Consider the following 12,433-nt stretch of genomic DNA (forward strand, 5'->3'; position numbering starts at 1 on the left):
TCTGTTATTTCTTTATTAAATAAAATAATGGTTGTAGGATTAAAGCGTGTATCATGTTGAAGACATCTCCCTTAATTCCTTTTTCCTTGAGTATTGAATTATGAGTGGGTATTGAATTCTGTCAATAGATTTCTCAACATCTACATAGAAAACCATGTTTTTTTCCCCTTAGATTTATGAATATATTATATATTAATAGCTTTCTTAATTGAACAGCCTTGTATTCCTGGAATAAATCCCACTTGTTCATGTTGTATTATTTTCTTAATGTGGTATTGGATTTGATTTGTGAACAATAAAGTTGTTCCCTCCATTGTATTTCATGAGTAAAACTTTGCTTCTGTACATTATAGTACCTAATATGGTGTTTTGTACTTATTTATCTGTCTCCTTGATTAGATTCAGAGTACAGTCGCCCTCGCTATATATGGCGTATGGGTTCTAGTACACCCACAGATAACAAAATCTGCAGATGCTCAAGTCCCTTATATAAAATGGTATAGTATTTGCATATAACCTATGCACATCCTCCCATATACTTTAAATCCTCTGTACATTACTTATAATATATAATATAATGTAAGTGTTGTATAAATAGTTACTGGTGCATGGCAAATTCAAGTTTTGCTTTTTGGAACTTTCTGGAATTTTTTTTTCAAATATTTTTGATCTTCGTTTGAACCTGCAGATATGGAGAGCATTATGCTCTTATAACCTGAATTAGATTTTACTTTTCTTTCTCCTTAGTGCCTAGCAGAATTCTTCATATGTAGTTAGCATTCTCTAAATGTTGTTGAGTAAGTTAGAAGCAGAAATAGCACATTAAAGTTTTATTGAATGAAATCTGAGTATAGTGTTTGACTTTGACAATGAGCAGTCACATCTGTTATCGGTACTAAAGAGCACTGGTCAGAGAGTTGGAAGATGTCTGAGTTCTGGTCTGAAACTTTGATTTTATATAGACCATGAATAATTAATATTTTGGCTTTATCTTTGGATATTTTGACATTTTTGATCTCAGTTTTTTCATCTAGCAAATCAAGTTGACACTCTGATCTTTTAACTTGTTTCATATCTAAAGTGATTTTATGAAATTATTTTTTAGTCACTGAGGTATGTGTTTTTACATTTTGCATAAAAACTTTTCCTGAATTTTTGTCTGTTTTTAGAATCGTTTATCTGTTATAATCAATAGATACTCATGTGGTTATAGATAGTTTTGCAAAACAAATTCTGACTGTAAATAAATGATTTATGTTGTGGAATATTTGTAAGAATATTGGTAAGGTGATATAGCTCTTTTAACTAAATTATTTAATATGTGCTTAACACATTTTACTTTTAGGTATGTCTGACTGCAGCAATGATACTACAACTCTTGGTACATCTAAACCAGCCACAGAAGAAGTCAAGTCTAATTCTGAGGTGAATGGGTGGTATTTATATTGTTTTTTTAAAGTCAACCCATATCAATCAAATTTAGACTGTCCAAATTGACTTAGTTTGTCTAAACATGTGCCATTCTAAATAAACTCTTCTATACACATAGACACAGGAAAGGGGTGGGAGGAGAGAGAGCTATTTCTTCATAATTGGAAGTAAGTTAACATTTGCCTTTGGGCATATGAAATTTTAGAGTATACCTGTCCCATAAAAATCAACATAAAAAAATCAACATAAAAGTCTGGTCGAACTATAGTTTTAAATTTAAATATGAAATGAAGTTTCTGTGGAAATAACAGTAGTAATTGGTTCACATTTGCACTCATCTACTCCCATATTCTCTCTCTAGTTAATTATGCATCAGAATCCAAATGTAGTGTTTAAAAAAAATACTGAGTTCTGGACTTTACTTCAGACTCACTAAGTCTGAGTCTGTAGTGATAGACAACGGGCTGTGCGTGTGTGTGTGTGTTCTTTTTGAAAGTTCTACAGGTGATTCTAATATATACCACCTAAGAACCACTGTTCTAGCTCATTAGAGTAGAAAGCTGTTAAGAAATTAATTTTATATTGAATTCAAGTCATCAGATGCTTTTTTGAACACCTAATCCTAGGAACATCTCTCAAATTTATAGTGCTTAAAGATTTACAGGGTAACACTTTCATATTGTCCCACCTTTGATCCTTCGACTGATTTGATACAATTCAGTTAGGCAAGTAGAACAACCATTATCTCCCCCATTTATTTGTTGATCATATTTAACTTGCACAGAGGTAGTGCCTGAATTAGAGTAACCGGCAAGGCTGGAACACAACATGGGTTCTTCCAGCTCCAGTAGCAGTGTTTCTGAACCAGTTTGCCATCTGTGTATGTGGCACAGTGCTAGCCACAGTGTTTCATCATCACGCCAAGATGCTGAGTCTGTGTGACAGACTTTAATGTAGGGTTTAGAGCTGGATAATTTATTTTTTGCCCAAAAGTCAAAGATGAGTTCTGATTGGCAAAATATGTATTATCTGTGAGGGATTCAGGATTCTTCGTGATTTAAAATAGTTTGGCTGGGACTTCCCTGGTGGTGCAGTGGTTAAGAATCCGCCTGCCAATGCAGGGGACACGGGTTTGATCCCTGGTCCGGGAAGATCCCACATACCACAGAGCAACTAAGCCCGTGCGCCACAACTACTGAGCCTGCGCTCTAGAGCCCGCGAGCTGCAACTACTGAGCCCGCATGCCACAACCACTGAAGCCCGCGTGCCTAGAGCCCGTGCTCCGCAACAAGAGAAGCCACTGCAATGAGAAGCCCGCACACCGCAACAAAGAGTAGCCCCCGCTCACCGCAACTAGAGAAAGCCCGCGCACAGCAACAAAGACCCAACACAGCCAAAAGTAAATAAATAAATAAATAAATTTTAAAAAAATAAAATAGTTTGGCTGTTTACTATTTGTCAAAGCAGTGCTGTAGTTATATTTAGTTCTGAGAACCTAGGGAATTATGTATACCGTATTTGTCCTAACTCATGGATTTGATTTTTTACAATCAGATCTCTGAATCTATACCATTGAGAGATCGTCAGAGGAAGTTTAATGCTTGTGAACTACAGGAAGGATTGGTAGCCCTGTCAGTGATGGGACTCATCATAATAAAAGAAAGTATTCCCTTTGTGGTTTACCACTGTGCGTTTCTTTTGTGTGAATGTCACACCAGTAGATGCTAAACTAGACATCTGCTCAGGAGAGTTAAGGCTGGATGACAATGATCTGAAGGAATCCACTGCCAAATAATTGTTCAAATTTGTCTGTAAATTAACATTAAAATTCATATTAGGCATTCCCTGTGTTTTTAGCCATGCCCAAATGTGCAGCATCCACAGGGAATATTGTAATTTAAAAAAAAAAAAAAAGGCCAGGTGTGTGAGTATAATCTGAATTTATACCCAAATTTAAAAGCATTGTATGAGTTTACAGTTAACCAAAGTAGTATTTAGGAATATTCTGTAACTTTAAAATTCCCCATTTATCAATATTAGTATTCTACTAACTTAAATCTTCTTTTTTCAATATCCTTGATGAAAACATTTTGGGGGTCAGATTTGCTTATAAGAATTCTTCTTTTAATATATGTGTATATATATTTATATTTTTAAATTTTTTGTCTGCGTTGGGTCTTCATTGCTGCGTGCAGGCTTTCTCTAGTTGCCGCTAGCGGGGACTACTCTTTGTTGTGGTGCGTGGACTTCTCTCATTTGCGGTGGCTTCTCTCGTTGCGGAGCATGGGCTCTAGGCGCACGGGCTTCAGTAGTTGTGGCACACGGGCTCAGTAGTTGTGGCTCACAGGCTCTAGAGCGCAGGCTCAGTAGTTGTGGCGTGTGGGCTTAGTTGCTCTGCAGCATGTGGGATCTTCCCGGACCAGGGATCGAACCTGCGTCCCATACATTGACAGGCGGATTCTTAACCACAGCGCCACAGGGAAGTCCCTTCTTTTAATCTATTATAACTCTATATGTATTATGGCCATTAACTCTTAATTAAATGTTCTATACGTTGGACTTTTCAGTAATTCAGGCTAATCCTAGCAGAGGTTGGCACATCACTGATGGTCAGTTTGATGAATGAATTAATCCTCACTCCACTAGTATAAACGATATATGGATACTGGTTTCTTAGGAATAGAATATGATGACCTGGATGATAGTTTTCATTTCTTTAAGAGCAAAACAAAACAACAACAACAAAAACTCCAGCATTTTGAACTGAGCCAAAAACAGTATCTACCCTGAACAATAAAGGACTTAAGGTTCATTTTAGGTTCTGTCAGGTGAATTGCCTTTGTGCAGGATCACTCAGCTAGTTAATTGCAGAATCCAGGTGATTTCCTCTGAATCAAATGATGTTTTCATTAAGATATCTATCCTATCAGTGACCATAAAAACACTTTCTTCCTCTCATTTTTTTTTATGACATCAGTTGTTTGGTTTTTTTTTTTCTTTTTGAATTAAAAAAGAAGAAAACGTGAGCTTGGCTTGGTTTGTACTCTATTCCAGTCTTGATTAGAGCAGAAAAAGGTGGATTTTGTTTTTGTATTTTTAATATTCAAACTTTATACCCTGAAATGTGTTTAAAAACTGCAGCTTCTATATCTGTAGAAGAAATAATAGCCAAATAGGCACCATTCACTGAGAGCCTGTTAGGTGCCAGGCACTATACTGGGTTTTATGAGATATATTATCTCATTTAATGCTATAATAACCCATTTGCAGTTGAGGTTCTCTCCCTCATTTTATAGATTAGGCAACAGAGACCTGGAAGGGTTAACATGGCTAATGAGGAAAAGAGCTATGATTTGAACCCAAAGAAAAGTGGGAAAGATGAGTAAATGTAAGAAACTTAATAGGAAAAAATTATGTAAAGACGGAAGCAAGGAAGTTGGGAAAACAAGTGTATTTTTAACAACAATAAAAAAGGAAAGAAAGCAAAGTACTTGTGTTAGGTATTTATTAGTGTATCTTAGGATTATTGCATGAATTCTCCTTTTCTGTCTGCCCTTTGATACAGTAACACTAATACATATACTTACTTCTAATATCCAAGAAAAAATATACAAATATTTCCATTCCTCTTTTATGTAAGTAACCCAGAGGTCTAAAAGTGAATTCGTTTAGATCCTGCACTCAAGCTGCATGTTGATTATTAGAGGAAATTTTAAAATAAATAAAATATAGAATAATAATGCCTTTAGAGTGGTACAGATAAAGAATTGTGGCAGTTCAGAGGAGTATCAGCCAGGAATATCAGTAAAGGTGGTGTTTAAACTGTTTCTTACAGTGTGGGTAGAATTTGAGTGTGTGAATGATGATGGTCACAGCTTGGGCTGAGTCGTAGAGAAAGGAAATTGAGAGACGTGTATGGGGAAGTGTGAGTAATTAAGTTTGATTTAATAGGGTATCTGAAGAAGCATAATAAGTGGGAAGAACATAGTTCAGGTCTTGGAAGGATTGTGAGTGTCAGGAGGAGTTGGCTTTTATGTTGTAAACATATTGGGTGGGGAGACAGACATGTTAAATATATACATAGCATATACATAAATTATTTTATAATATAATGTAAAGTAGTCTTTACTGCTGTAAAGCAGGATAAGGGGCTAAAGAGTGATGAAGTGTGCTAATTTACATCAGTTGGTCAGGGAAGGCCCTTTCTGTTTGAGCAGAAACCTAAATGAAATGAGGAAGGGTCATGTGAAAATCTGGGAGTAAGAACCTTCCAGAGAGAGCAAAGGCAAGGGCAAAAATAAGATTGGTGTGCTTGAGGAATAGCAGTGAGAACTCTGGCTGGAACTGAGGGTCAGTGAGGGAAGAGTGGGAAGAAATGCGGTTCAAGTGGTAGCTAGCGGCTAAGATTGGCTTGACCCAGAAATGAGAATGACAGGCAGAAGGTGAGAAACTTGGGAGACCTGAAATGCAGTATTCGAGTAGCAAGTGGTTGAAAATATAAGACAAATAGGTGTTGATACTAGTAGATTAAAACATCTGTTAAGAAAAATTAGCAACGTATGAAATAAAGGTGAAGTAGTAAATGAATTACCATATATTAATCATCCAGATTCAGTAATTATTTGGACTTGACCACATTGCTTTATCCATCCTTATGTAGGATCATCTTCCTTTTAAAACCATGAAATTGCCAAGAAAGAAAAAAAAAGAACTTGGCCAAAGACGATAACATTTGTAACCATATTTCAGCTCTGTCTTGATATTGGTCTGTTTTAGAGAAATGTATTTAGGGTACCCATAGTGACAGTTAGGAGGAGTAGCTATGCTGGTAAATGCTAGTGTTGATGGGACTACTCCAATATTTGTCCTTAGCCGAAATCAGTGTGCTATAATTATAACATCTTTATAACGTTTTCAGTTTGCCAAGCAATTTCATATTTGATTCTTATAATAGCTGTATGATATATAGGTGAAGTTAAGAATCTCATTTTATAAATGAGGAAATTGAAACTTAGGGAAGTACAGTGACTTCTGTAAACTTATAAAAAAGTGGCAGAACTGCTCCTTAAATCTGTGTCTTCTGACACCTTGGTTAGTTATCTTGAGACCTCATGGGTAGGCTTATTCACCTAATACTTTTGAAACATGTTAAATTAACTTTGCTATAAATACATTGACCAGTTTTTAAAGGTCATGTTTTTACTAATACAGAGGGAAATTTCAAAGACTGAATTATGAGTTTAATAGAATTGCTTTCTTTTTTTGTAGGCAAACAAAAATCTAAATAATTTCATCTGACACAGAAGGCATTTGTGCTTTTTGGTTTTAGAACAAAATATGGTCTCTGTTGACATACATAATTAGTTCACTAAGCACTGCGACCTTCATTGTCTGAAACCATAACTAGAACAATTAGAGTTGAATATTTGTAGCTTCCCTTCTTTTCTTTTTTTTTTTTTCCACACTGTTTACTTTATTCACTGCTCTTTTGTCTAGATTTGACTGAAATTAAGAATTCAGTCCTTTAAATTAGAAGAACTACTTGATAGCAGAACAAAATACCTACTGAGCATTAGAAATATTTCATAGTGCTTTTTAATGAATTTTCAAATAACTTTTTTAAAAAAATGGTAGATGTAAGAAACAATTGGAAAAACTTTAAGCTTATTATTATACCACTTTATTTTTACCAGCTCAGTGGTAAATTGGATTAAAGAACAATGTTAAATATGTGTGTTTTAGAAGATGTGATGCCTTGTATTGTTCCAGAAGTCTGATTAAGGCTAAGACAAGTTCTTTTACATCCTTTCTAGAAAGTTTCTATCTTTTTCTAATAAGCATTTTAGAAATTAGGTTTTACCATTCATAATGTAATATATTGATAAATCAAGAAACTTATTTCCAGTATCCTTCTCTTGCATTATTAAGGTAGATTTTTAGTCTTTGGGTGAATTTTTGTTAATGTTGAATCTTTTATTTTCCATGAAGTGTTCACCCATAGATGCTGATTGTCAAATGTAAAGCCTTTTATAATGTTAATGTCAAGGTATATTTTCAGGATTTGAAAAACGTAAGTAGTGCCAGAAAAAATTACGTGAGCTTTTTTCTTTTAGCTTTGGTCTTGGGCAGCTACAGAAAAGGCCATAGACTAGGAGTTGAATTTACAGGGAGAAGAGCTACTGTGCACCATGAAGTGAGCAGACATTTAGTTGGCCAGTATGGAGAAAGTTAGGGAAGAATATGGTCTGAGAAGTGGCTGCAGAAGTGGGTGGGGGTCAGACTGTCAGCAGTTTTATGAGCCATGATATAGCTATTGTGGTGTTGAGAAAGTTCTCTGGAGTGATGGATAGTGTTAAGTGGTGCACCAAAGGAGGGCATGGGGGAGTTATCCTCCCCCAGTGCAGTTGGTCTTGCTTTGAAATGGGTTGCATTTATGACATTAAAGTAAGTTTTTTTTTAAATTGAAGTATAGTTGATTTACAATGTTGTGTTAGTTTCTGGTGTACAGCAGAGTGATTCAGTTATACATATAGATACATATTCTTTTTCATATTCTTTTCCATTATGATTTATTACAGGATATTATATATAGTTCCCTGTGCTATACAGAGGACCTTGTTGTTTATTTTATATATAGTAGTTTGTATCTGTCAATCCCAAACTCCTAATTTATCCCTCCCCAACCCCCTTTCCCCTTTGGTAACCATAAGTTTGTTTTCTATGTCTCTGAGTTTGTTTCTTTTTCATAAATATGTTCATTTGTGTCATATTTTAGATTCTACATATAAGTGATATCTTGTGGTATTTGTGTTTCTCTTTCTGAGTTACAGCAGTATGATAATCTCTAGGTCCTCCATGTTGCTGCAAATGGCATCATTTCATTCTTTTTTATGGCTAATATTCCACTGTGTATATATACACCACATCTTCTTTATCCATTCATCTGTCGATGGACATTTAGGTTGTTTCCATGTCCTGGCTATTGTAAAGAGTGCTGCTGTGAATATTGGGGTGCATGTATCTTTTCAGATTATAGTTTTCTCTGGATATATACCCAGGAGTGGGGTTGCTGGATCATATGGCAACTCAATTTTTAGTTTTTTAAGGAACCTTCATACTGTTCTCCATAGTGACTGTATCAATTTACATTCCCACCAACAGTGCAGGAGAGTTCCCTTTTCTCCACACGCTCTCCAGCATTTGTTGTTTGTAGATTTTTTTGATGATGGCCATTCTGACTGGTGTGAGGTGGTACCTTGTAGTTTTGATTTGCATTTCTCTAATGATTAGTGATGTTGAGCATCTTTTCATGTGCCTGTTGGCCATCTGTATATCTTCTTTGGAGAAATGTCTACTTAGGTCTTCTCCCCATTTTTTGATTGGGTTGTTTGTTTTTTTGTTATTGAGTTGTATGAGCTGTTTATATAATTTGGAAATTAAGCCCTTATTGGTCACATCATTTGCAGATATTTTCTCCCAGTCCGTAGGTTGTCTTTTCATTTTGTTTATGGTTTCCTTTGCTGTGCAAAAGCTTATAAGTTTGATTAGGTCCCACTCGTTTATTTTTGCTTTCGTTTCTATTGCCTTGGGAGACTGAGCTAAGAAAACATTGATACAACTTACGTCAGAGAATGTTTTGCCTGTGTTCTCTTCTAATTTTATGGTGTCATGTCTGATATTTAACTCTTTAAGCCATTTTGAGTTTTTTTGTGTATGGTGTGAGGGTGTGTCCTAACTTCATTGATTTACATGAGGCTGTCCAGCTTTCCCAGTACCATTTGCTGAAGAGACTGTCTTTTCTCCACTGTACATTCTTGCCTCCTTTGTTGAAGCTTAATTGACTATAGGTGTATGGGTTTGTTTCTGGGCTCTCTATTCTGTTTCATTGATCCATATGTCTGTTTTTGTGCCAATGCCACACTGTTTTGATTACTGTGGCTTTGTAGTATTGTCTGAAGTCTGGGAGGGTTATGCCTTCAGTGTTGTTCTTTTTCCTTGGGATTGCTTTGGCAATTCTGGTTCTTTTGTGGTCCCATATAAATTTTAGGATTATTTGTTCTGTGAAAAATGTCTTGGGTAATTTGATAAAATGAGTAAGTATTAAGACCCATTGGGCCTGCTATTATAAGAAGCAGTTTATAGCATCAGGCTATTTACAGAGTTTTTCAGCCTTGACTCTGTGACATATTTGGCTATATGATTTTTTACTGTGGGGGATTATCCTGTGCATTGTAGGACCTCTAGCAACATTCCTGGCCTGTACCTTCAAGAAGCCAGTAGCACACCATCCCCGGCTATAACAACCAGAAATGTCTCTAGATGTTGTCTGGGGGGATGGATACTAAAATTGACCCCAATTGCTAACCAAGGAGTTATCAGGATCAATAATAACATGCATATTTTCTGGCAGCTGATGCCATTTGCAGCAGCAGGCGTAGTCCATATCCTGAAGCTCCTGATTCCCAGATGTCCTAGTTTAATTCTGCAACCTCCCACAGCTAGGAGTAGGAAGTTCCTGGTCACAGCTGTCTCTAGGGCTCTGTTATTAGCAAAAGGCAGCAATAATGATATAACTGGAGGCTGTTGCTTCAATCTTGAATTGCTGGAAGTGAAGGGTCAGATTAAGACAAGTAGCACAGTTAGAGTAGCGCAGGTTGATATGGAAACAGAAGAAACAACAGTACAAGTCGTCAACATCAAGAAAGCAGTACGTTTGACTCATAAATATCTGAAGGCATATATATTGGTTGGCATGGCCCATTGATGTATTTCAGTCACCTTTAGGGAGGCAGTATAATGTCGAGGTTAAAAATAAGGTCTCTGAAGCCAGACTGCCAGATTTGAATCCCAGTTCATCACTTGCTAGCTGCATGTCATTAAGCACATTTCTTAATCTTTCTGTTCTCTTACCTGTAAAACAGGAATAATAATGGTATCTAGGTTCGTGAGTTGTGGTGGGTTTGAATGAGTTCATGCATAATTAGAATTAAATCAGTTAGTATGTGAAAAACGTGTAGAACAGTGCCTGACACTTGGTATGTACTCATTGTTAGCTCTTACTATTCTGGTAGGGCTCCATTTGCAAGAGGATACATTATTTAAATTCTTTAACCTTCCTAGCCCTCAGTTTTCTCATCTGTAAAATTGGGAAAATCTTATCTACCTAACAGGGCAGTTGTGAGGGTTAAATGAAATATTTCCTGTAATGTGCTTATTATTAGCACAGTGCCTGGCATGTAGAAGGCGGTTAATTAAGGTCAGCTTTTTAGTTGTTATTGGCACATTAGATTAGGGAATCATGAAGCTATCAAACAAGTTCCATAGCTAACTTGTTCACTAACATTCTCAAAAGTTTCTAGACCATTTCATAGTTATCACTTGGTATGCAGAAGCACTCACAAAGATAATATAAGACCATTTCACATTTATCCACTTTTTGCAGGTCAGCTGTCAGGATCTTATGTTGCAAGCAAATGAAACCAACTCCAGCTCACTTACATAGAAACGACATTTACTAAGAGGATCTGAGGTAGCTTACTGGAAGGTTGGAAAACCAGAATGCGGGCTCCATATCCGGGAGTATGCTCCAAATCACGGTTCAGCACGATTTCAGTAAGGGCACTGTCGCTGCCATTGCTTAGCACTGGCCCTAGCACCTCGCACTGCCGGGACTCTGGTGACTAGCTCTGGTGACTGGGTGCTGCCCCTGGTGCTGTGGACACTGCTGAAGGCATTTGGTCTCACCACAGTTGTGGCTGCCCCAGAGTGAGTTCCTCATCATTCCTCTTTCTTGTTATTGCTAGTTTCTGATTCCAGGTCTGGGGCAAGTGCCTTTGATTTGGCAGAGCCAAGGTCACATGGCAGTGCCCCCAGAGTCTGGGAAACAAATAATTATAATGTGACCTATATACCACTTATTATATGCCAGATACTTTTCTAAGTACTTTATATTTTATTTTATCCTCACAACAACATCGTAAGGTAGGCACAATACTATTATTTTACTGATGAGGAAAGAGAATTTTAGGAAGTTTAGGAAGTTTACATAGCTAGTATGTGGAGGAGCCAGGGATTGAACTCAAGTAATCTGGCTCCAGATATTTGCTTGATTATCTGGTGTTTTGAGCTTTTATATAATAAGAAGCAGGCTCTGCCTTTCCCCAGCCTTATGTGGAGGCTTTCCCCAACATTGGGGGGGGACTGTGGCTGGGCAGCCGGGAGAATGAGATATACACAGTACTTGGCTAAAAGTCTGACTTGGCAAACCAGTCATTGCCTTAAAAGATCTAGGATGAGGGACACTGGATCTGAGGAACAGAGGGATTTTTTTTTAATGCTCTGCCATTTTTTAGATATTCTCTTAGAGGCGAGTGCTTGTGAATTTTTAGACTCTGGATCAAACAGGGAATATATGTCTGTAAATGACACTTAGGATTCTGCAGTAATTTTTATAGTGAGAGGGTATTGACCTAATTTATTTTTGTCATGAACACATATTTTGGAAGGTGACAAACTTTATTTGCTACTGGGTTGTAGAGCTGCAAGTCCGTTCTTCCTTGTAGGTGGGCAAGGAAGATCATGATCAGGGCCATATGCCTCCCCCCATCAGACTGGTATGGTCTCCCTGGGGGTGGATTTTGGGCTTTCAGGCAAAACAGATCCTCTGTCCTTAGAGATGGTAGAATGGAATTCACCCTTAAAAAAAAATTGACAGTTTATTGAAGTAAATTTTGCATGTGATAAAATGCATACATTTAATATATGCAGTTCGATGAGTTTTGACAAATGTATAAACTTGGGAAACCCATAATCACAATCAAAATACAGATAAAGTTTCTTGTGCCCCTTTGCCATCAGTCCTCCCCTATCCACCCCTCTCCCCAGGCAACAACTGATTTGTCGTGATAAATTAATTTTGTGTGTTCTAGAGTTCTGTATAAATGCAATCATATAGCATGTATTCTTTTTGTGTCTGGCTTTTTTTGGCTCAGCATAATATGAT

General features: G+C 36.8%; 1 protein-coding gene across 6 annotated transcripts in view; it reads left to right on the forward strand.

The window, feature by feature from the left end:
* The window catches only part of ARFIP1 (ARF interacting protein 1), a 138,863-nt gene that overhangs the window by 16,797 nt on the left and 109,633 nt on the right, over window positions 1-12,433 (forward strand). For 4 of the 6 annotated variants that reach the window (XM_068542636.1, XM_068542642.1, XM_068542637.1 and 1 more), the window contains exon 2: window positions 1,346-1,425. The exons of the other annotated variants lie outside the window; for them this stretch is intronic. In XM_068542636.1, coding sequence (XP_068398737.1) covers window positions 1,348-1,425 — 78 coding nt within the window. In that variant the 5' untranslated portion in view covers window positions 1,346-1,347. The remainder of the gene's footprint in view (window positions 1-1,345; window positions 1,426-12,433) is intronic. 6 annotated transcript variants of the gene reach the window in all.

This window comes from Eschrichtius robustus, chromosome 4, assembly GCF_028021215.1.
Source record: "Eschrichtius robustus isolate mEscRob2 chromosome 4, mEscRob2.pri, whole genome shotgun sequence".
Lineage (NCBI taxonomy): Eukaryota > Metazoa > Chordata > Mammalia > Artiodactyla > Eschrichtiidae > Eschrichtius > Eschrichtius robustus.